General features: G+C 42.3%; 1 protein-coding gene and 1 pseudogene across 2 annotated transcripts in view; one reads left to right on the top strand and one right to left on the bottom strand.

The window, feature by feature from the left end:
• Positions 1–7873: 7873 nt before the first annotated feature.
• Positions 7874–24191, bottom strand: part of RHEX (regulator of hemoglobinization and erythroid cell expansion) — a 28558-nt gene continuing 12240 nt past the window's right edge. For both annotated transcript variants that reach the window (XM_055420007.2, XM_088845148.1), the window contains 5 exons: positions 11917–12110; positions 11614–11714; positions 10436–10579; positions 9096–9160; positions 7874–8639 (listed from right to left, as the gene is read on the bottom strand). In XM_055420007.2, coding sequence (XP_055275982.1) covers positions 8454–8639; positions 9096–9160; positions 10436–10579; positions 11614–11714; positions 11917–11927 — 507 coding nt within the window. In that variant the 5' untranslated portion in view covers positions 11928–12110 and the 3' untranslated portion in view covers positions 7874–8453. The remainder of the gene's footprint in view (positions 8640–9095; positions 9161–10435; positions 10580–11613; positions 11715–11916; positions 12111–24191) is intronic.
• Positions 18923–21142, top strand: LOC129551742 (U3 small nucleolar RNA-associated protein 6 homolog pseudogene; annotated as a pseudogene).

Below are 24191 nucleotides of genomic sequence, written 5' to 3'. Positions count from 1 at the left end.
CTACATAAAGAAACAAAAGACCTATATATAGAGAACTATAAGTGAAAGTGAAGTCACTCAGTCGTGTCCAACTCTTTGCAACCTCGTGGATTGTAGCCCATCAGGCTCCTCCATCCATGGGATTCTCCAGGCAAGAATACTGGAATGGGTTGTCATTTCCTTCTCCAGGGAATCTTCCAGACCCAGGGATCGAACCCAGGTCTCCCACATTGCAGGCAGACGCTTTAACCTCTGAGCCACCAGGGTGAAATAAATCAGAGAGGACACTAATAGATGGAGAAATATACCATGTTCATGGATTGGAAGAATCAATATTGTGAAAATGAGTATGTTACCCAAAGTAATTTATAGGTTCAATGCAATCCCTGTCAAGCTACCAATGGTATTTTTCACAGAGCTAGAACAAATAACTTCACAATTTGTATGGAAATACAAAAAACCTTGAATAACCAAAGCAATCTTGAGAAAGAAGATTGGAACTGGAGGAATCAATCTGATGGACTTCAGGCTCTACTACAAAGCCACAGTCATCAAGACAGTATGGTACTGGCCTAAAGACAGAAATATAGATCAGTGGAACAAAATAGAAAGCCCAGAGATAAATCCACGCACCTATGGACACCTTATCTTTGACAAAGGAGGCAAGAATATTCAATGGAGAAAAGACAATATCTTTAACAAGTGGTGCTTGGAAAACTGGTCAACCACTTGTAAAAGAATGAAACTAGAACACTCCCTAACACCATACACAAAAATAAACTCAAAATGGATTAAAGATCTAAATGTAAGAACAGAAACTATAAAACTCCTAGAGAGAACATAGGCAAAACACTCTCCAACATAAATCACAGCAGGATCCTCCATGACCCACCTCCCAAAATATTGGAAATAAAAGCAAAAACAAACAAATGGGACCTAATTAAAATTAAAAGCTTCTGCACAGCAAAGAAAACTATAAGCAGGCTGAAAAGACAGCCTTCAAAATGGGAGAAAATAATAGCAAATGAAGCAACTGACAAAGAATTAATCTCAAAAATATACAAGCAACTCCTGCAGCTCAATTCCAGAAAAATAAACGACCCAATCAAAAAATGGGCCAAAGAACTAAACAGATATTTCTCCAAAGAAGACATACAGATGGCTAACAAACACATGAAAAGATGCTCAACATCACTCATTATCAGAGAAATGCAAATCAAAACCACAATGAGATACCATTTCACGCCAGTCAGAATGGCTGCTAAGTCCAAAAGTCTACAAGTAATAAATGCTGGAAAGGGTGTGGAGAGAAGGGAACCTTCTTACACTGTTGGTGGGAATTCAAACTAGTACAGCCACTATGGAGAACGGTGTGGAGATTCATTAAAAAACTGGAGATAGAACTGCCATATGATCCAGCAATCGCACTCCTGGGCATACACACCGAGGAAACCAGAATTGAAAGAGACACATGTACTCCAATGTTCATCACAGCACTGTTTATAATAGCCAGGACATGGAAGCAACCTAGATGTCCATCTGCCACGAATGGATAGGAAAGCTGTGGTACATATACACAATGGAGTATTACTCAGCCATTAAAAAGAATACATTTGAATCAGTTCTAATGAGGTGGATGAAACTGGAGCCTATTATACAGAGTGAAGTAAGCCAGAAAGAAAAATACCAATACAGTATACTAACACATATATATGGAATTTAGAAAGATGGCAACGATAATCCTGTATTCAAGACAGCAAAAGAGACACAGATGTGTAGAACAGTCTTTTGGACTCTGTGGGAGAGGGTGAAGGTGGGATGATTTGGGAGAATGGTGCTGAACATGTATATTATCATATGTGAAACAAATAGCCAGTCCAGGTTCGATGCATGATACAGGATGCTCGGGGCTGGTGCACTGGGATGAACCAGAGGGATGGGATGGGGAGGGAGGTGGGAAAGGGGTTTAAAATGGGGAACACATGTACACCGGGGGCAGATTCATGTCAATGTATGGCAAAACCAATACAATATTGTAAAGTAAAAAAAAATTAAAGTGGAGGTTATCCCTTCTTCAGGAGGATGGCTTAATTAACATTATCAAGAGGATAGCTTTGTGTTAGTCTTTGCACTGTTGGGTTTAAAAATGATATTAGCTAAATGTTTAATAATGAGCCTTAATGCATTTACTCTTGAGCATAGTCTTTACTATTCAGGGGCTTCAGTGAATGACAACTCTTTTGAATTCTCAACAGTCATCGCAGTGATAATGCTCATTTAGTGCTGCTGTGTTAGAATATTGGACCCCTTATCATAAATCCAAATATAGAACTAACCCTGGAGAAGAATCATGGAGGAACATGTGAGCTATTGAACATGTGAGCTCGATCTCTGAAGCGACCTTTCTCTCTCTTGTTCTTAGTTCTTTTATTATTTGCTCGCTTTTCAGGCATGATAACCGAGACTTATGCTTTAGCTGCGGCAATATTACATCATTTTTCATGCAACAAATTCACCTGCCTTAGGGAGTGTGCCCTCAGAAGCCCTTATTCAAATCTTCTAGAGAGAGAGAGGTCAAGTTAAAGGGATTGATAGATACTCATTAAAGACTGCTTAGAATGGTTGTATTATTACTGATTGAGGTACTTGGGTACAGTGAAGATGCTGTCAGTTCTACTTTGTTTTGTTTGTTTGTTTGGGGTCTTGAATAAATAAGAACTGACTGCCTTTATAACAAGTGTATCTATGCAGAAAATTCAATATATAATAAACATTATGATCAAAGGGGAAAAACCTCTCCAGAAAATGAGCAGAGAAGGAGTTTACCTCAACATAATAAAGGCAGTAGATGACAAACTCAAAGCATACATTATTCTCAATGGTGGAACACTGAAAGCATTTTCTCTAAGATCAGGAACAAGACAGGGGTGACCATTCCCACAACTATTATGATATAGTTTTGGAAGTCAGAGAAGAAAAAGAAATAAAAGGAATCCAGATTAGAAAAGAAAAAGTAAAACTCTTACTGTATGCAAAAAACATGATACTATGCATAAAACCCTTAAGATGCCACCAGAAAATTATTAGCCCTAATGGGTGAATTTAGTGAAGTTGCAGGATACAAAATTAATACACAGAAGTCACTTACGTTCCTATACACTAACAATGAAAAATCAAAAGAGAAATTAAGGAAACAATCACATTCACCATTGCAAAAAAAGTTACCTAGGAATAAACCTGCCTAAAGAAACAAAAGACCTGTGTACAGAAAACTGAGACACTGATCAAAGAAATCAAAGATGCACAAACACCGTGTTCTTGGATCGGAAGAATCAATATTGTGAAAAATACTATACTACCCAAGCAATCTACAGATTCAATGCAATTACCAAAGGCATTTTTCACAGAACTAGAACAAAAAATTCTACAATTTGTATGGAAAACAAAAGACTAGCCAAAGTAGTCTTGAGATAGAAAAATGGAGCTGGAGAAATCAACCTTCCTGACTTTGGGTGAAACTGGAAAGCTATAGACATCAAGACAGTATGGTACTGGCACAAAAACAGAAATATATTCCAATGGAACAATATAGAAAACCTGGAGACAAATCCATGCACCTATGGGCACCTTATCTTTGACAAAGGAAACAAAAATCTATGATGGAGAAAAAACAGCCTCTTTCCAATAAGTGGTGATGGGAAAACTGGACAACTACATGTAAAAGAATGAATTTAGAATACTTCCTAACACCATTCACAAAAATAAACTCAAAATGGATTAAAGACTTAAATGTAAGGCCAGAAACTCTTAAAGGAAAACATAGGCAGAATACTCAGCATAAATTGTAACAGATCCTCTTTGACCCACCTGCTATAGTAATGGAAATAGGAACAAAAAATAAATCAGTGGGACCTAGTTAAACTTAAAAGCTTTACATAGCAAAGGAAACTATAAACAAGATGACAGGCAACCCTGAGATTGGGAGAAAATAATTGCAAATGAAACAACTGAAAAAGGATTAATCTCCAAAATACATGATCAGCTTATGTAGCTCAATATCAGAAAAACAAACAACCCATCAAAAAATGAGCAGAAGACCTAAACAGATATTGGAAGACACACAGATGGCCAATAAACACATGAAAAGGTGCTCAATATCACTCATTGTAAGAGAAATGCAAATCACAACTACAATGCAGTATCTTCTCATACTGGTCAGAATTGCTGTCTTCAAAAAAATCTACAAACAGTAAATGCTGGAGAGGACGTGGAGAAAAGTGAACCCTCTTGCACTGTTGGTGGGGACGTAGACTGATAAGACACTATGGAGAACAGTATGGAGAGTCCTTAAAATACTAGGAATAAAACCACCATGTGAAGCATAATTCAGAAGACACATGTACCCCAACGTTCAGTGCAGCACTATTTACAGTAGCCAGCACATGCAAACAACCTAGATATCCAACAACAGATGAATGGATAAAGAAGCTGTGGCATGTATACACAATGGAATATTGCTAGGACATAATCAATTGAACTGAGGTAGATGAACCTAGAGCCTATGAACCAGAGTGAAGTAAGTCAGAAAGAGAAAGACAAATATTGTACATTAACGCATATATATATGGAATCTAGAAAAATGACACTGATGAACATATTTTCAGGGCAGGAACAGAGACGCAGACATAGAGAATGGACTCATAGACACAGCAGGGGAAGGAGAGGGAAATGAATTGAGAAAGTAGAATTGATATATATACACGACGATGTGTGAAACAGAGAGCTAGTGGGAAGCTGTTATATGATACAGGGTTACCAGCCTGGTGCTCTGTGATGACTTAGAGAGGTGGATGGTGTGAGTAGGAGATAGTCTGAAGAGGGTGGGATATATATATATGTATATATATATATAGTTATGACTGATTCCAAATTTGCTGGCATATTGAGAGCACTCATATATGCCAGGAAATTTGGAAAACTCAGCAGTGGCCACAGGACTGGAAAAGGTCAGTTTTCATTCCAATCCCAAAGAAAGGCAATGCCAAAGGATGTTCAAACTACCGCACACTTGCACTCGTCTCAACAAGACAGCCAAGTAATGCTCAAAATTCTCCAAGCCAGGCTTCAACAGTACACGAATGGTGAAATTTCAGATGTCCAAGCTGGATTTTGAAAATTCAGAGGAACCAGAGGTCAAATTGCCAACATCCATTGGATCATCGAAAAAGCAAGCGAGTTCAAGAAAAACATCTACTTCTGCTTTATTGACTACACCAAAGCCTTTGACTGTGTGGATCACAACAAACTGTGGAAAATTCTTCAAGAGATAGAAATACCAGACCACATCACCTGCCTCCTGAGAAATGTGTATGCAGGTCAGGAAGCAACAGTTACAACTGGACATGGAACAACAGACTAGTTCCAAATCAGGAAAGGAGTACATCAAGGCTGTATATTGTCACCATGCTTATTTAATTTATATGGAGAGTACATCATGCAAAATGCTGGCTTAGATGAAGCACAAGCTGGAATCAAGATTGCTGGGAGAAATATCAATAACCTCAGATATGCAGATGATACCATCCTTATGGCATAAAGTGAAGAAGAACTAAAGAGCCTCTTGATGAAAGTGAAAGAGGAGAGTGAAAAGCCTGGCTTAAAACTCAACAATCAGAAAGCTAAGATCATGGCATCCAGTCCCATCACTTCATGGCAAATAGATGGGGAAACAATGGAAACAGTGACAGACTTTATTTTCTTGGCTCCAAAATCACCGCAGATGATGACTGCAGCCATGAAATTAGAAGACGCGTGCTCCTTGGAAGAAAATCTATGACCAACCTGATAGCATATTAAAAAGCAGAGACATTACTTTGCCAACAAAGGTCCGTCTAGTCAAGGCTATGGTTTTTCTAGTAGTCGTGTATGGATGTGAGAGTTGGACTATAAAGAAAGCTGAGCGTAGAAGAATCGATGCTTTTGAACTGTGGTGTTGGAGAAGATTCTTGAAAGCCCCTTGGACAGCAAGAAGATCAAATCAGTCCATCCTAAAGGAAATCAGTCCCGAATATTCATTGGAAGAACTGATGCTGAAGCTGAAACTCCAATACTTTGGCCACCTGAGGTGAAGAACTGACTCATTGGAAAAGACCCTGATGCTAGGAAAAATTGAAGGCGGGAGGAGAAGAGGATGACAGAGGATGAGATGGTTGGAGGACATCACCGACTGAATGGACATGAATCTGAGTAAGCTCCAGGAGTTGGTGATGGACAGGGAGGATTGGCATGCTGCAATCCATGGGGTTGCAAAGATTTGGACACGACTGAGTGACTGAACTGAACTGATGACTGATTCACATTATTGTATGGTAGAAAGCAATACGACATTGTAAAGCAATTATCCTCCAAACCAAAAAAAAAAAAATTTTTTTAAGATACGGGAAAAATGAGAAAAAAAGAAACATAAAATCACTATATTGTGTGACAGGAACTAGTATAGTGCTGTAGGTCAGTTATACTTCAGAAACAAATTCATAGGAAAATAGAGATCAAATTTTTGGTTATTAGAGGTGGGGGTTGTGGAAGGGGAATTTGTTAAAAGCAATCAAAAGGTACACACTTTCAGTTATAAGATAATAAGTATTAGGGGTGTAATGACAACATGATAAATGTGGTTAACATTGATGAATGTTCTATGTGAAAGCTGTAGAATTCTCATCAGAAGGAAAAAATTTTCTATTTCTTTAATTAATTTTGTATCTATAGAAGATAATGGATGCCCACTAAACCTACTGTGATGATCATTTCATAATGTATGTAAGTCAAATCATTGTGCTGTACACCTTAAATTCACACAGTGCTGTATGTCAATTATATCTCAATAAAACTGGGGAAAAAAGAAAGAAAATCTTTCTAAGGAGATGTGATAGTCCCTCTAGGCTGTCATCAAAAAATATCGTAAAGTAGTTGCTTATAAACAGCAGATATTTATTATTCATAGTTTTGAAAGGTATCAGAATAGTTGGTGAGTTTCTTTTCTGGGTTGCAGTCTTCTCATTGTATCCTCATATGATGGAAGGCACTAGAGAGTTCTGGGTTTCTAAGAGCACTAATCTCATTCAGGAGGGTGCCTTCCTTATGATCTAATAACCCCCCAAAGGCTCCATTTCCCAGTACCATTATCTTGGGTTAGGATTTCAGCATATGAATTTGAGGGGAACACAAACCTTCAAGCTGTAGTAGGAGAGGAACAACAATGATAGTTAAATGTATAGGCTCGTGGAGACTGGCAAAAATTTCCAAAACTCAAACAGGAACAATGTCTTCAGATCATCTTGGGGAAGAGGAACCTGGGAAGATGAAATCTGCCCCCACCCCTACAACGCCCTACCCGCTTTCTCAGTACAGGGCTAGAAAGGTCGTTCAGAGTCAGCAGATGGGACACAGTTGGTGAATAGTTTCTATGGTGTTTGGATTTGGCCAGGAGTATTTCTAAAGTTTCCATTTTTTGAGATGTTTGCTTAGCTATTGTGAGCATTATTTTTTTCATATTGTGTCTTAATTAGCTGTTGGGAAAAGTAAGTTGTATATTTATCTAGTCACTGCTTACAGCATGTTATTAATTTAAAAACACTTAATATTTTTGAGGTTTTTCTAGGACTAGCATATTGCAAACAATGACAAACTTATCCTCCTCTCCCACAGTTACAGCCCTCGTTTGTGTTAACTGTTTTACTGCACTGATTAGAATTTCTAGAGCTATGTTGGAGAGTAAAGGAAACGGTAGGCTTTTGGACATTCCTACTTTGTTTATGATTTAGTGAGATTGAGACTAGGGCCTTACAGTTAAACTACCAAAATTGGTAGTAAAAATAAAAACAACAGCAACCACAAACCAAGAATAGATATTGAATTTTATTGGATTGAATTTGAAAAGTTTTTTTAATAACATAAAGATGGCTCTGTCATCTTTAATTCCTAAGAACTAGCAGAGTCAAAGGTGAAATAGTGGTGAGCTTTCCAAGTGCACTATTTAAAGTTCTGAGGGCAGAGCAGTCCTACTCAGCAAGACACAACACTCAGAAAGGAGCGGCATGCAAGGTTAGGCCAGAGGAAAAGAGGAACTGGTGGTTGCTATTTATTTAAAATTTTTAAGGAAGTTGTTTATTCCCAATAATTGAAGAGATCAGAGAGGCGTTTAATCATGAGACTGTCAAACAGAACTCTACCACAGCTGATTAAAATCTTTTAAAAAATTTTTATGGAGAAAGACTTCATCACTTTCTCTACTGATATGCTCCGATGTTTTCATGCTTAACCTGGAAGTTCTTCCTGATCTGAATCTTTCTTGCTGAGATACAGGCTTGTTTTTCCTCCTATGCCTCGTCTTAAAAAAAAAAAACAACACAGTAATTACCCTATAAAATAAGTGCAAGAATTCATAAGGAACTGTACCCCATTAAAAAGCCCAGGATTCACATGACCACTTGAGTGTATTCCACTGGGTCAGAGACAGTCCAGAAATTCGACTTGTGGCTCTTTGGGTTGACATTGACATAATCTGTGGCTTCCTTTATGTTCTCATAGTCCAGGACGGAGTCATTTCTTCGATCTCCAGGGGCTGCAAAGACTACTTGTGTGTAGTTCACATCCTTGGTGACCTTAGCGGGGAAAAGCAAAGAAATTTGGGTCAAAATTCCTACCACATTTGGAGAAAGTATTCAACTCAAAGAGACTTGCCCTGGGCCAGATGGGAAACAACCTGGGTCCCAGGTAGCTGTGTCTGAGAGCAGGGCCAAGGCAATGAGAGAGATTGTTCCTTGTAACTGCGGGAACGAATGGTTTAAGGAAGAAAAATGTGGAGATTCTCCAGGTGAGGCCAGGACTCAGAGTGGACTTTGGCCAGTGACTGGGACGTGGGGAGAAGGGGATTTCCTGTGAGCACCTTCATTGCTAGAGCCCACTCAGACCCACTTTGTGTGGATGCTCTGTGTTGCTGCTGCAGGCCTGTGAGTGAAAACCCGACCACCCTCACCGAAGGCTGCTATAGTGACTCAGTGGCCCTCCTTCCTTGCTCCCGCCTCAGCAGCCCAGGGGTCACTAGGAGTGTCCCTTACCTGGCAGGTGGTGGGAGGTGAGCTGTTTGAACTGTCAGAGCTATCTGAGGACGTGTCACTGTCATCTATGGAAAAATAGAAATTGTTCTTCTAAAGGAAGCCAGAGGGTGTTTAGAGAGTATAGAGGCGATGGAAGGAAGCATGAGGCAAAGACAGAAGCAGAGCCAGCAACTCAATGTGGAGTGGGGAAGAGAGATCAGTGACCCCAGAGAGAAGAGAGGAATGGAGCAGAGAAAGTGGAAACCTCTGGAAACAGCTAGGAACATATCCAAGAGTCCAGGCCCTGCTGTATTTCCAGCTCCATCTAAAAGTAAATACCAAGACCGCAAGGCTGCCCTGTGCTTGAGAAAGACTGTCTGCTGGAGGGGAGTAAGCAGGGTGTGCTGAGCCGCTGTGGCCCAAGGCAAACAGATCTGGCCCCAGAAATCACAGGCATGCTTCTAATCTAAGCCTGTCACTAACTCCAGGCAGATCACATTCCTCTTTGTGCCCTGGTCTTGTCCCCAGTGACAGAGAGGGTTGGACGAGGATCTCTGACATCCCTGCCAACCACCAAGTCTCTGACTGCAGCCAGGCTTCAGGGAAGCTTTGGGATCAAGGGTCATGGTGAGGCCAGTGCCTCTCTGCTTCCTCTGAAACCCTGGGTTCATGCAAGTGGCATCTTCTGGGTCCCTCACGCATTGAGGCCTTATCTTGGTGCTGAGGAAGCCTGACAACCAGATTTCTCTAACGGAAAAGATAAAATTTAGAAGGATGGAGCAAACTTAAATCAACCCAAAGATAAAGCAGTGAAAAGGGCTGTCTCTGGTGAGTGAATGTCTTGCTGTGAAAGCGGCAGTTTCCACTGTGTGAAGAGTGGCCTGGCGGGTCTCCTAAGTGGGGAGAGAGAGAAAACAGCAAGAGTGTGGTGTTCCTTTAGGTCCCCTTGCCCGAGGGGGATACAGATGTGAACCGTCACCAAGACTCAGGTTTACTAAAATGCCCGGATCCCATGGCTGGGAGCAGACAGAGGTGGTTGAAATCTGGGCTCTAACTAATGGTGAGCAGAAGAAAAGATACCATCGTGTCACAAAGACAGGAGCACAGACAGCCTGCAAGCCTGCAAGGCAGCCAGGAAAGAGCTAAGACCTACACAAAACCCACCGCCGTCTGCCACACCCTTAGGACGGGTGACCTTCTGAAAGCAGCGGCCGGGCTTGGCCCGCACTGGGGAGGGTGTGAGGAATCCTCCGGCTCCTGGTTTGGGCAGGAAGACTGGGGCTGCTGCGAGGAGGCTCCCCAGGTAGTCCAGACAGAACAGAAGCAGCGTTATGACACATTCTCCTTGCAGGAGTACTCACACCGGTAGCGGGTCTCAGGCACCAGGACGTTCCTCTCTGCCCGCGTCTCCTTCCTCTCCTTGGCAGCAGGTGGGCAGCAGTGACTTGGACTAAAGCTGGGGGCCTGGGACCTGGCCCCTTTCAGTATGCGCTCATTTTCCTTGGCTACCGGGGACAGGGCGAGAGTCAAAAGTGAATGTTCTCCTAGTCAGGCACATCCTGTATCTATGAGCACAGCTCTCCTGAGGTAACACTCGTCAGACAGATCTCTTCAAACCTCAGCCCTCCTCTGCTCAGACACTGCAGCGCCCCTCGCCTCACTTGGAGTAAAAGCTACAGTCCAAGCTGAAGGCCTCAGGACCCCTTCCCCTTCCTGCCGCACCTCAGCTCCATCCAGTCTGGGCCCCTTTGCTTCTGCCATGATGAGCAGATCTCCCGGCTTACCGATTTTGTAGGTATGGTTCACTTCCTCACTTCCCTCAGGTGTAGACTCAAATGTCAGCCTCTCAGGGATGCTGACTCCCATCCAGTTCATATCTCCCTGCCTTGCTTCATTTTTTTCTCTACACTTACTGTGACCTGACACACATTTTACTTGTTTGTTTGTTGTCTGTATGACCCATGGAATGCAAGGTCCATAATGGCACGGATTTTTATTTTGTTTCCGCTTGTACTGAATAAATGAATGAACGATGAGAGAAACTTAAATTTATGCCATCCTGCTCAATCCCTTGTCTTAGCACAGCACAAGCGGTGTTTGTTATTTTATTTCCCCTAATTATAATGTTTTCCTCAGACAGAGTGTCCTGTTTTTCACTGCAAATCAGCTCAGAAATTTAAGCTCATATCTTAGTCTAACCATACTCCTTTCTGTTGTAATTCAAGGCCATTTCGACATATCCTTTGGCAGTGAGGAAGGAAATTTACTACACTTGGGTTAAGTGAGCCCAGCCTCAAGAGCATCACAGAAGATTGTCTCGAGGCAGGAGTTCTGGGTAGCAAAAGGACTCTCAGCCATCATTCCCAAGCACAGATGGACTGGGTCAGATTACCCACTTAGAGATGGGTGGAGTGAAGGGTCACCTGGCTAGCGATTCCTCAAGTAGGATTTTAAGTAATATTCAGGGGCTCATCTTGCTGTGGGCTTGGGAATGGTCTCTGAGGGGGACCAGGATGGAAGAGAACGCTGAGCCAGTTACCCATGTGCCTGCTGAGCAGGAAATTGATGACTGAGAGGACACAGGCCTGCAGGATCAGCGACACTACTGCGATCACTATTCCATGCCAGACCTCCATGACCCTGTTGGGAAATGAGGAGATCAGGTGAGAGGTTCTGGAGGTGCTGAGATGGCTGCAAACCCATCCCTGCCCCAAGCCAGGGGCAGCCTGCAGGTACTGCTATTGTGGCTTGAGTCCCTTTCCTCTTGAAAGGGAAGGCTTTGTGCACGGGAAGTGATGTTCCAGACACAGGAACCTGAGCTGGCTCTCCCCAGACCACTCACTGAGTCAGCATGACAAGCTCCTGGCAGGGCCGCCGCAGGTCGCGAGTGGGGCGCAGGTTCTCTCCGGCACCTCGTCTCCAGGCAGCACAACCGGCAGGAAGGCCCTGGAGACCTGCAGTGGGTCAGAACTCTTGGGCAGTCTCTGCTGCTGGGGGATCCTTCCCTTTCCACTCCCCAGATTCCAGTTTTTGAACCTACAAAATAGGCAGCAACAGTATTAGTGCCTGCCAGCTGGTCGCTACTGGCTTGCTGCCAGCCCCAGGGCTGAGCAACCCTGCAACCTGGCCTTCCAAACTGATCCACACAATCCTAGGACCTAGATGTCACTACCCTCCTCTTATAAGGGGACACGTGAGGCCCAGAGGGCTGAGGGACATGTCTGAGGCCCTACAGTCAAGCCTGGTTTGAGCTCTACATCCAAGCCTATACCCCCAACATTCCGTCTCTTCTCCAGAGCCTTGCCTGTTGCTGGAAGCACAGAGGAATCCCATAGGAGTGAATACACTGGGAGAGATTCTGTGAAGCATACCAATGTTTCTCTCTCTCTCTCTCTCACACACACACATACACACACATGCACCCGCACTGCTAAAAGGAAATAAATTATGAGTTTGGGATTAGGAGATACAAACTACTATATATAAAACAGATTAAAAAAAAACCAAGGTCCTACTGTATAGTACAGGGAACTATATTTAATAACCTATAATAAACCATGATGAAAAAGAATATATATATGTATATATTCTGAATCATTTTGCTGTACTCCAGAAACTAACACGATTTTGTAAATCAACTATACTTCAATTAAAAAATTTTTTTAGTGTCAAAAATAAAGACCACAGTACTGAATATGGAGTGTATTATAAAACAAAGCCAAGACAGTTTCAAAGCTTTTGAAATGATCTTTACTTAGCACAAGATGGCCCATTTTCTTGCTGCAGACGATAAAAGTTGAAAAGCCTTTTATTGCCGATAAAGCTTATTTTCTCAATCAGGGTTTCCAAGCGTTAAGAGTAGTATGGAAAGTCCTGCCTTTTTTACTTCTATCTGTAGCTTTACACTGGGTAGGCCTATCCAACATCCAACTTGGACTAAGTTTGGAGAGAGAGGAGGCAGTAGCTGAAGAGGGAGCCTGTGAGGTTTGCCACCACTGCCGCTTCAGGGATGGGTGTTGGCCAGCTGGAAGCTGCCAGAGAGAAAAAAACTACCTTCTCCCCTACGTCCTTCACCAACCAACAAGCCAGTCTTCGGAAACTTTTTTTGTGTGAGGTCAAAATTTGGGAGCAGACTTCGCTGGTGGTCCAGTGGTTAAAGAAGTCACCTGCCAGTGCAGGAGACACAGAAGATCCCACGTACCGCAGGGCGACTAAGCCCACTACCTCAACTACTGAGCCCCAGGGCACCAGGGCTGTGTGTCACCACTACTGAGCCCACACACTGCAACCAGGGAAGCGGGCGCACCTAGAGCCCTGCTCCAGCAAGAGGAGCCACCACAATGAGAAGCCCATACACCGTAACCAGAGAGGAGTCCCTGCTCATGGCAGCTAGAGAAAGCCTACATGCAGCAGCGAAGACCCAGCGCCGCCACAAACAAAGGAGAAAAATGGGAGCAACACATGCCCAATTTAGTCATCATATTTAGCTTAAGTCCCCTCTTTCTGACAGAATAAATTCTGATATAATAAATTCTAGACACTTTCCCCAAAGGAACCTAACTTTATCCATTCTTTACTCTTCAAGTTAAATGAGCAAAGTATACCTAACCTTATCACTCTTAAAGAATGCTATTTAGTTTGATTTATAAAGATGGATATTGTCACCTTGCTTATTTAACTTGTATGCAGAGTACATCATGAGGAACGCTGGGCTGGAAGAAGCACAAGCTGGAATCAAGATTGCCGGGAGAAATATCAATAATCTCAGATATGCACATGACACCACCCTTAAGGCAGAAAGTGAAGAGGAACTAAAAAGCCTCTTGATGAAAGTGAAAGAGGAGAGTGAAAAGGTTGGCTTGAAGCTCAACATTCAGAAAACGAAGATCATGGCATCTGGTCCCATCACTTCATGGGAAATAGATGGGAAACAGTGGAAACAGTGTCAGACTTTATTTTTGGGGGCTCCAAAATCATTTCAGATGCTGATTGCAGCCAGGAAATTAAAAGACGCTTACTCCTTGGAAGGAAAGTTATGACCAACCTTGATAGTACATTAAAAAGCAGAGACATCACTTTGCCAACAAAGGTCCGTCTAGTCAAGGCTATGGTTTTTCCGTGGTCATGTATGGATGTGAGAGTTGGACTGTGAAGAAAGCTGATCGCCAGAGAATTGATGCTTTTGAACTGTGGTGTTGGAGAAGACTCTTGAGAGTCCCTTGGACTGCAAGGAGATCCAACCATTCCGTTCTAAAGAAGATCAATCCTGGGTGTTCATTGGAAGGACTGATGCTATACTGCAATACTTTGGCCACCTCATGCGACGAGTTGACTCACTGGAAAAGACTCTGATGCTGGGAAGGTTTGGGGGCGGGAGGAGAAGGGGACGACAGAGAATGAGATGGCTGGATGGCATCACCGACTCTGTGGACATGGGTTTGGGTGAACTCCGGGAGTTGCTGATGGACAGGGAGGCCTGGCGTGCTGTGATTCATGGGGTCGCGGAGAGTTGGACAAGACTGAGCGACTGAACTGAAACGAACTGAACTGAACTGATAAAGATGGATTCAGCGTCCAGATGTGAGTCCTTCATTACGTATAGATTCAGCACATGAGATGGGTCAGGGAGATGGAAAGTGGGAATGTTCTAAGTGGGGGAGTTCCCCCCACCCCGCTTCGTCCTAGCACCCACCACCCTGGTGCCGAGGTGGTTCCTTCTGCAGGAGTGTTGCATTAACTCACTTTCGTCACGGCATGAGGGGTCACTGGGAGCAGGAGGTGGAAACTAATCCCTATGGCAAGCCAAGTGAGAGGAGATCTCAGGAAACTACCTACCTCCTCCTTTACACATGGACATCGCCAGATGGTCAGTATGAAAATCATATTGATTATGTTCTTTGCAGCCAAAGATGAAAAAGCTCTATGCTGCTGCTGCTGCTGCTAGGTCGCTTCAGTCATGTCCGACTCTGTGAGAGCCCATAGATGGCAGCCCACCAGGCTCCGCCATCCCTGGGATTCTCCAGGCAAGAACACTGGAGTGGGTTGCCATTTACAGTCAGCAAAAACAAGACCAGGAGGTGACTGTGGCTCAGATCATCAGCTCCTTTTTGCAAAATTCAGGCTCAAACTGAAGAAAATAGGGAAAACCACTAGGCTATTTAGGGAAAACCACTAGGCTATTTAGGGATAACCTAAATCAAATCCCTTATGATTATACAGTGGAGATGATGAATAGATTCAAGGGATTAGATCTGGTAGACAGAGTGCCTGAAGAACTGTGGTCAGAGGTTCGTAACACTGTACAGGAGGTGGTGACCAAAATCATCCCGAAGAAAAAGAAATGCAAGAAAGCAAAGTGATTGTCCAAGGAGGCCTTACAAGTAGCTGAGAGAAGAAGAGAGGTGGAAGGCAAAGGAGAAAGGGAAAGATATATCCAACTGAGTGCAGATGTCCAGAGCATAGCAAGGAGAGATAACAAAGCCTTCTTAACTGAACAACGTAAAGAAATAGAGAAAAACAATAGAATGGATAAGACTAGAGATCTTGTCAAGAAAATTAGAGATACCAAGGGAACATTTCATGCAAAAGTAGGCACAATAAAGGACAAAAACAGCAAGGACTTAACAGAGGCAGAAGAGATTTTAAAAAGGTGGCAAGAATACACAGAAGAACTGTACAAAAAAGCTCTTCAGTTCATTTCAGTAGCTCAGTCGTGTCCGATTCTTTGCAGCCCCATGGACTGCAGCACGCCAGGCCTCCCGGTTCATCACCAACTCCCAGAGTTTACTCAAACTCATGTCCATTGAGTCAGTGATGCCATCCAACCATCTCATCCTCTGCCGTCCCCTCCTCCTTCCACCTTCAATGTTTCCCAGCATCGGAGTTTTTTCCAATGAGTCAGTTCTTTGCATCAGGTGGCCAACGTATTGGAGCTTCAGCATGAGTCCTTCCAAAGAATATTCAGAACTGATTTCCTTTAGAATGGACTGGTTTGATCTCCTTGCTGTCCAAGGGACTCTCAAGAGTCTTCTCCAACACCACAGTTTAAAAGCATCAATTCTTCGGCGCTCAGCTTTCTTTATAGTCCATCTCTCACATCCATACATAGCTACTGGAAAAACCATAGCTTGGATTAGATGGACCTTTGTTGACAAAGTAATGTCTCTGCTTTTTAATATGCTGTCCAGGTTGGTCATAGCTTTTCCTCCAAGGAGCAAGTGTCTTCTAATTTCATGGCTGCAGTCACCATCTTCAGTGATTTTGGAGCTCAAGAAAATAAAGTCTGCCACTGTTTCCACTGTTTTCCCATCTGTTTGTCATGAAGTGATGGGACTGGATGCCATGATCTTAGTTTTCTGAATGTTGAGTTTTAAGCCAACTTTTCTACTCTCCTCTTTCACTTTCATCAAGAGGCTCTTTAGTTCTTCTTCATATTCTGCCATAAGGATGGTGTCCTCTGCATATCTGAGGCTATTGATATTTCTCCTGGCAATCTTGATTTCAGCTTGTGCTTCATCCAATCCAGCATTTCTCATGATGTACTCTGCATATAAGTTAAATAAGCAGGGTGACAATATACAGCCTTGATGTACTCCTTTCCCAATTTGGAACCGGTCTGTTGTTCCATGTCCAGTTATAACTGTTGCTTCTTGACCTGCATACAGATTTCTCAGGAGGCAGGTCAGGTGGTCTGGTATTTTCATCTCTTGAATAATTTTCCACAGTTTAGTGACCCAGATAACTACAATGGTGTTGACACTTACCTAGAGCTATACATCCTGGAGTGTGAAGTCAAGTGGGCCTTAGGAAGCATTATTACAAACAAAAGTAGTAGAGATGATGGAATTCCAGTTGAGCTATTTAAAATCCTAAAACATGATGCTGTGAAAGTGTTGCACTTATTATGCCAGCAAATTTGGAAAACTCAACAGTGGCCACAGGATTGGAAAGGTCAGTTTTCATTCCAGTCCCAAAGAAAGGCAATGCCAAAGAATGTTCAAATTGCACTCATTTTCAAATTGTACTGTACAATTGCACTCATTTCACATGCCAGCAAGATTATACTCAAAATCCTTCAAGCTAGACTTCAGCAATATGTGAACCGAGAACTTCCAAAAGTACAAGCTGGATGGTAGAGGAACCAGAGATCAAATTACCAACATATGCTGGATCATGAAAAAAGCAAGGGAATTCCAAGAAAATCATCTACTTCTGATTCATTGACTATTCTAAAGCCTTTGACTGTGTGGGTTGCAATTAACTATGGAATATTCTTAATGAGATATGAATACCAGACCACATTACCTGCCTCCTGAGAAACCTAAGGACAAGAAGCAACAGATAGAACTAGACATGGATTAATGGACTAGTTCCAGATTGGGAAAGGAGGACAAGGCTGTGTACTGTCACTCTGCTTATCTAATTTATATGCAGTGTACATCATGAGAAATGCTGGGCTGGATGAATCACAAGCTGGAATCAAGATTGTGGGAAAAATATCAACAACCTCAGATATGCAGATAATGGCAGAAGTGTAGAATAACTAAAGAGCCTCTTGATGAAAGGTGAAATAAGAGAGTGAAAAGCTGGCTCAAAACTCAACATTCAAAAAACAAAGATCATGGCATCCAGTCCTATCACTTCATGCAAATAGATGGGGAAAATATGGAAACAGTGTCATATTTCAATTTTCTTGAGCTCCAAAGTCAATGCAAAAGGTGACTACAGCCACAAAATTCAAAGATGCTTGCTCCTTGGAAGAAAAGCTTGACAAAGTTAGACAGTGTATTAAAAGGCAGAGACATCATTTTGCTGACAAAAGTCTGTACAGTCAAAGCTATGTTTTTTCTAGTAGTCATGTATGAATGTGAGAGTTGGACCATAGAGAAAGCTGAGGACCAAAAAATTAATGTTTTTGAACTATGGTGCTGAAGAAGACTCTTGAGAGTCCCTTGAACTTCAAGGAGATCCAACCAGTCAATCCTAAAGGAAATCAGTCCTGAATATTCATTGGAAGGACTGATGCTGAAGCTCAATCTCCAATACTTTGGCCACCTGATGCAAAGAACTGACTCACTGGAAAAGACCCCGATTCTGGGAAAGATTGAAGGCAGGAGGAGAAGGGAGTGACAGTGGATGAGATGGTTGGATGGCATCACTGACTTGATGGACATGAGTCTGAGCAAACTCGGGGAGACAGTGATGGACAGAAAAGGCTGGTGTGCTGCTGTTCATGGAGTTGCAAAATGTTGAACATGATTTAGCAACTGAACAGCAACAAGAACCCCTCCCCTAAGTCCCAGGACACATGGATAGACAATCCAGTATTCCCCAGTGATCAACTAACTCTAGAGAGAAAGTTCAGTCAAAAATGACATGCACAGGATAAAATTTGCAGAGCCAGGAGGCTGGAAATAAAACACCAAAGTGATGAAGTGAGTATGGGATTATTCACAAAAACAATGATATTGAAAAATTATTTGACTTGATTGAAGAAAGGGTATAGATATATTTTAAATGCCTAATCTAGTCTTATTTTGGTAAAGCCCTACTTAAATTTCGACAGATACCAATTTCTCAAGGAAGTATGTTAATCACTCAGTCGTGTCTGACTCTTTGTGACCCCATGGACTTTAGCCCACCAGGCTCCCCTGTCCATGGAATTCTCCAGGCAAGAATACTGGAGTGGGTTGCCATTTCCTTCTCCTTCTCAAGAAAATTTCGGTACTAATCCTGATTTCTGGGGTAGATGCAAAAATGATGATTGAATGTTACCAGGAGAGCTTTATTGAATCAGAAAAAAAGCATGAAAATCTCGGGAAAGGGCTGGAAGCAAAGCCAGTGTGCCAGGAAATCAACAGTGTTTCTTTTTAAAAGGCGTGCTTATGCTTTAGGAATGATGACCTCGGCCGGTTCTCGGGATTAGAGGGTGGCCATTTCCTTCGCGTGTCGTCGGTGAGAGGACCTGTGGTGGGTTGTGGAGTTCGGCTATCATGGCGGAAATAACTCAGGAACGTGTAGAGGATCGACTTCCCGAATTAGAGCAGCTGGAGCGCACTGGACTCTTCAGTGAAGCGGAGATTAGGGCAATCATTAGGAAGTCTCTAGAACTAGAATACAGAATATAGCGAAGAAGTCTTCTAAAGGATGACTTTATCAGATATGTTCAGTATGAAATTAATCTTCTGGAGCTGATCCAGAAAAGAAGAACTCGCGTTGGATATACATTTAAGCAGGATGAGATTGAAGATCCTATTATACGTTGGATACAGAGTGTCTTCCGACGTGCAGCAACTAAGTGGAAAGATGATGTTCCACTTTGGCTGTCTTTTATAGCCTTTTGTAGGAAGTGGGCTGCCAACGTTCAACTTAGCAAGATATTTTCTTCCTTGTTGGCCATACATTCGAACAAGCCAGGTTTGTGGATTCTGGCTGCCAAATGGGAATTGGAAGATTGCTTTTCTTCAGAAAGTGCGAGACAGCTGTTTCTTCGGGCTCTGCGCTTTCACCCACGCTGCCCAAACTTCATGAGGAATACTTTAGGATGGAGCTGATGCATGCTGAAAAGTTGAGGAAGGAAAAGCAAGAGTTTGAAAAAGCCAACATGGATGTGGGGAATCTCGAGCATGCTGAAGAAATCCTTTCGGGAGGGTTGGCACGGATCATCTATAAGAATTCTATAAGTGTAATTAAAAGTGCAAAATTTCATGTGTCACTGCTTTCAGTTGCACAGCTTTTCGACTTTGCCAAAGATCTGCAAAGAGAAATTTACGATGACCTTAAGGCTCTGCATACAGACGACCCCATCACTTGGGACTTTGTGGCCCGGCAAGAATTAGTGATTGAATCACAGCCAGGAGAAGAGCTGCCTACAACCAAACAAGCCAAAGAGAAGGAGATGGGCTGCCGGGAGGAGAGGTGCTGTGCTGTGTATGAGGAGGCGGTGAAAACTATGCCCACAGAGGCTATGTGGAAGTGTTACATGAAATTCTGCATGGAGAGGTTTACTAAGAAGACAAGCAGTCACCTCCTCAGAAAGAAGAGGCTGCAAAGAACCATGGTTGCATTCTGGAAGGCACATGAGCTCAAACTTTTACCAGAACTCCAGTACAGGCAGTTGAGCAAGTTGTTGCTGCATTGCCAGTTGTTGAAGGAATCCCTGCAGGTGGCAGACGCTGGGGTGAAATTGTTCAGAAAATCAGTGGAGATGTGGCAGGTGAAGCTGGAGGTCCTGATTTCATCAGAGAGCCAGGAGATGACCAGGGTTTTTAACCAAGCCTTTGAGTACCTGAAACCCCAGATTTGCCTTCCATTGTGGCTTACTTGGGCCCGGTGGAGTGAAGATGCTGGAAAGCAAGAAGATACTGAAATGATCTATAAGAGAGCTATCTATGGTCTCCCAGGAGCTGGCTCAGTCCCTGCGAAGGAACTGTACCTGGATTGGGCTTATCGAAGTGGTGGTTATAAAAAGGCTACAGATGTGTTTAAAAGTTTACAGGAAAACCATCCATTTTCAGTCGATTTTTTCAGGAAGATGATCCAGTTTGAGAAGGAGCAAGAATCCTGTAAGATGGAGAACTTAAGAGAGTATTATGAGAGGGCTTTGAGAGAATTTGGAACTGTTGATTCTGATCTCTGGATGGATTACATCAAAGAAGAATTGAACCACCCGCTTGGTAGACCTGAGAACTGCGGACAGCTCTATTGGCGAGCCATGAAAATGTTGCAGGGAGAGTCAGTAGAGGAGTTTATCTCTAAACATGCTTTGCATCAAGCCGGCCGTTTGTGAAAAGAGGAAGAGCACAGTCATCTTTGTGAAATAGTGCTATAAGCCCTCCGGGCAGATTTGTTTTATGCAGTCATCTGCAGTTTGCTGAGACGGTGTCTCATTTTGAGGCCTGCTTTAATTTTGTTGATGTGTTAATCTTGAATTCCAGAAAAGAGAGCTGCTGTTTAATGTCCAGAAGCCAGTTGTTGAGGCCAGACCTATGTAGGTCCTAAATGTTTTACTTGTTTTTACTACACCTGGTCACGCTTGAGTACTCTTAATCTAGACCTCGGTTCAGTTAAAATGGAGATGAAAATATAGTTCTATTTTCTCCTTATAAAAGTATATGTGGTATGCATTTATTGTAAAAGTATGGAGGGAACAGAGTAATGTTGTAATCTTGTCATCTGGACTTAAGCTCACTGGTGTGATTTCCTTTGTTAGAATGGGATTTATACTGTTAGATCATTCGTTCATTCATTCACTGAGGCCCTGTCATGGGCAAGAAAGAAGACACGCTTTGGGGATGGAAGTGGGGGTTAAAGGAATAGAGCTGATATCCTGAGTTGGTTGAAGCAGCAGAATAGGATGCTAGGTATTAGGGGGAAAGTTGTCCTTTAAGAAGATTTTAAGAAATTACAAAAGTGTTTCTGTCTTTGGGACTGATCTGGAGAGAAATGTTTACACTGGAGAGACCCAGTAACAAGGAAAGGCAGGGGTAGGGAGTAACTTAGAAAGAGAAGGGCTTCAGAGGCAAGGATGGAGGGTGGCTTAGAGCAGAGACGGACATTCTTGGAGCAGAAGAAGCGGTTGTTTGAGTTGTATATCCTTCAACGTAACATGATGTCACTGGGAGAAGCATCCAGTACAGTTTTACTTAAAATGTTTCACTTAATATTATGTTGTTTTCCATGTTATTAGCCTTGAAAACGTGAAATAAATCCATAGCATTCCATTGAAAAAAAAAAAAAAAGAATGATGACCTCATATTAAATGCCTCATTTGTCCTTAATCACAGAATTTATTCTGCTTCTTCCATTGAAGGGGATGGCAGGGATACCACCAGAGCTGTATTCTGAAACCATGCTCTAAGTTTTCACTTTTTAAGGCTCCTCTCTATTTATTAAAAATCAAACAGCTAATAGGTATTTGTAATTTAAAAAATTAGAAGTGCAAATAAGCAAAGCATTTCATAAAATGAACCCAAATTTCATTCATAAAATTCTCTTTATATTTTCATAAATATATGCACTTTGTAGTGTATGGAAATATTTGTATACAAAATCTTTTTGAAACAAGGCATCATACTGAGTAGTTACTTTTCCTCTTGCTTAATAAATCATAAACTGTTTCCAGATCAGGAAAACCTCCATTAAAAAGCTTCAATCTGGGTGCTCACAGGCCAAATTTGACACCTAGATGATTTTAGTTGATAATGTACTTTAAATATTTGTAAGTGGATGCCCTGAGGAAGGTACTTTTCAGTCCCTGACTGATCCCTGAAGGCATTGGAGTTTGCCACCTTCAGTTTTATGGCATCATTGAAAATGACTAGTATTCTACTTTACCAGTATTTCTTACTACTCTGGACATTCAGAGGCAAACAGCTCCTAGTCTAAAACTGTTTGTGCATTGCCTGGGAGACCACTAGTAACAGATGTAACAGGCCAAAATGACCCCACACATTTCCAAATGTCTCCCTAAGGCAGTTACTTTTGCCCCCAGTTGAGAATCACTGCGTTAGATAAGTGTTACATTATGTTAAAAGCATTATCTTATTTGGTATTTTTATTCAGAACAATATTGCCTACACTTCCTCCTTTCATTTTAATATATTATGAGCATCTTACTGGCTAAATGACACACTGTACCTGTATCATCAATATATAAGATAAAAGTCAACATGGATCCAAGTTCTGTTCCCGTCGAGGTGTGAATTATTGAACTTCTCAGTGTCTCAGTTTCTGTACCTGTTAAATGGGGTTAATGATAGTATACACCACACAGTCCTTGTGAGGGCTTGGGGAGTTATGTTTATAAAGACCTAAATACAATGGCAGGCATGTGGAAAGCACTCAATAGTTATTAGGTATTCAGTTCAGTTCAGTTCAGTCGCTCAGTCGTGTCTGACTCTCCGCGACCCCATGAATCACAGCACGCCAGGCCTCCCTATCCATCACCAACTCCCGGAGTTCACTCAAACTCATGTCCACAGAGTCGGTGATGCCATCCAGCCATCTCATTCTCGGTCATCCCCTTCTCCTCTATTCAACCCTAAAACACTGCACCAAGATGGTGACTAGAGTAGAGTTATAAAAATTCGGTCTATTTTTGGAAGCTTAGACATTGGGTTTTGAGAACAGTTTGAAGATAAAATCTTGGCAGGATGAGGTATGAAAATGATGACAGATGTCTTATTTAAGTGGCTAATGGCCCCTAACCGCAATGAGCAGGTTGTTCCTTGGGGGCTAATTGCAGATTGCTGATCAGACAGTCGGCAGAAACATCTGTTCATTTGTGTACACACCCCAAACAACCGGGAAATGAGCAATTTGAAGTAATTAAGTTGTGAATAAAATGCCTGGACCGTGTGAGAGTTTGGTACACCTTGTTCTATCATCAAGATGTGACTGTCCTGCCCTCTTTCAGGTTTGGATACCCAGTTCAGTTCAGTTCAGTCGCTCAGTCGTGTCCAACTCTCTGCGACCCCATGAATCACAGCACGCCAGGCCTCCCTGTCCATCACCAACTCCCGGAGTACACTCAAACTCATGTCCACAGAGTCGGTGATGCCATCCAGCCATCTCATTCTCTGTCGTCCCCTTCTCCTCCCGCCCCCAACCTTTCCCAGCATCAGAGTCTTTCCCAGCCTTATGTTAATGCAGTGTCCTGCCAACTGCCTGCAAACCACAGGTCAGCAGAGGGTTGAAAGCGTTTCTTCTGTTTTCTTTGAACCTGGTGGAAACCCTGAGTTAAGGCTGGATTCCATTTTCTTATTTCCCCCTCTCCTGCTAAAGAAGCTCTCATGGCCTTTCTAAAAGGTACGGCATAACAAAAGAGGTGAAATAATAAAAACACACCTTTTCCTGTCTGATGCCATGCTTTCTTTGGATAGATATATTCAGAAAGAACACAACAGAAGATGATTTATGTAAACATCATATGGATTAAAGTAATCATAATCAATCTTGCTAAGCTGACTTGATCAATCTTTTAAAATTAAGTAGATTTAATATTTAAAATGGATAAGCAATAAGGACCTACTATGTAGCAAAAAAATAAGTAGCTTTAAAGATTTTTTTATAAAGTGTTTATAAAAAGATTTTTTTGGAAATTTTCATTAATTTATT

This window comes from Moschus berezovskii, chromosome 17, assembly GCF_049115385.1.
Source record: "Moschus berezovskii isolate FMDL1 chromosome 17, NW_MosBer_1.0, whole genome shotgun sequence".
NCBI classification, from domain to species: Eukaryota; Metazoa; Chordata; class Mammalia; order Artiodactyla; family Moschidae; genus Moschus; species Moschus berezovskii.
Note: the sequence above shows the minus strand (reverse complement) of the source record. Positions and strands in the feature narration are given on the sequence as shown.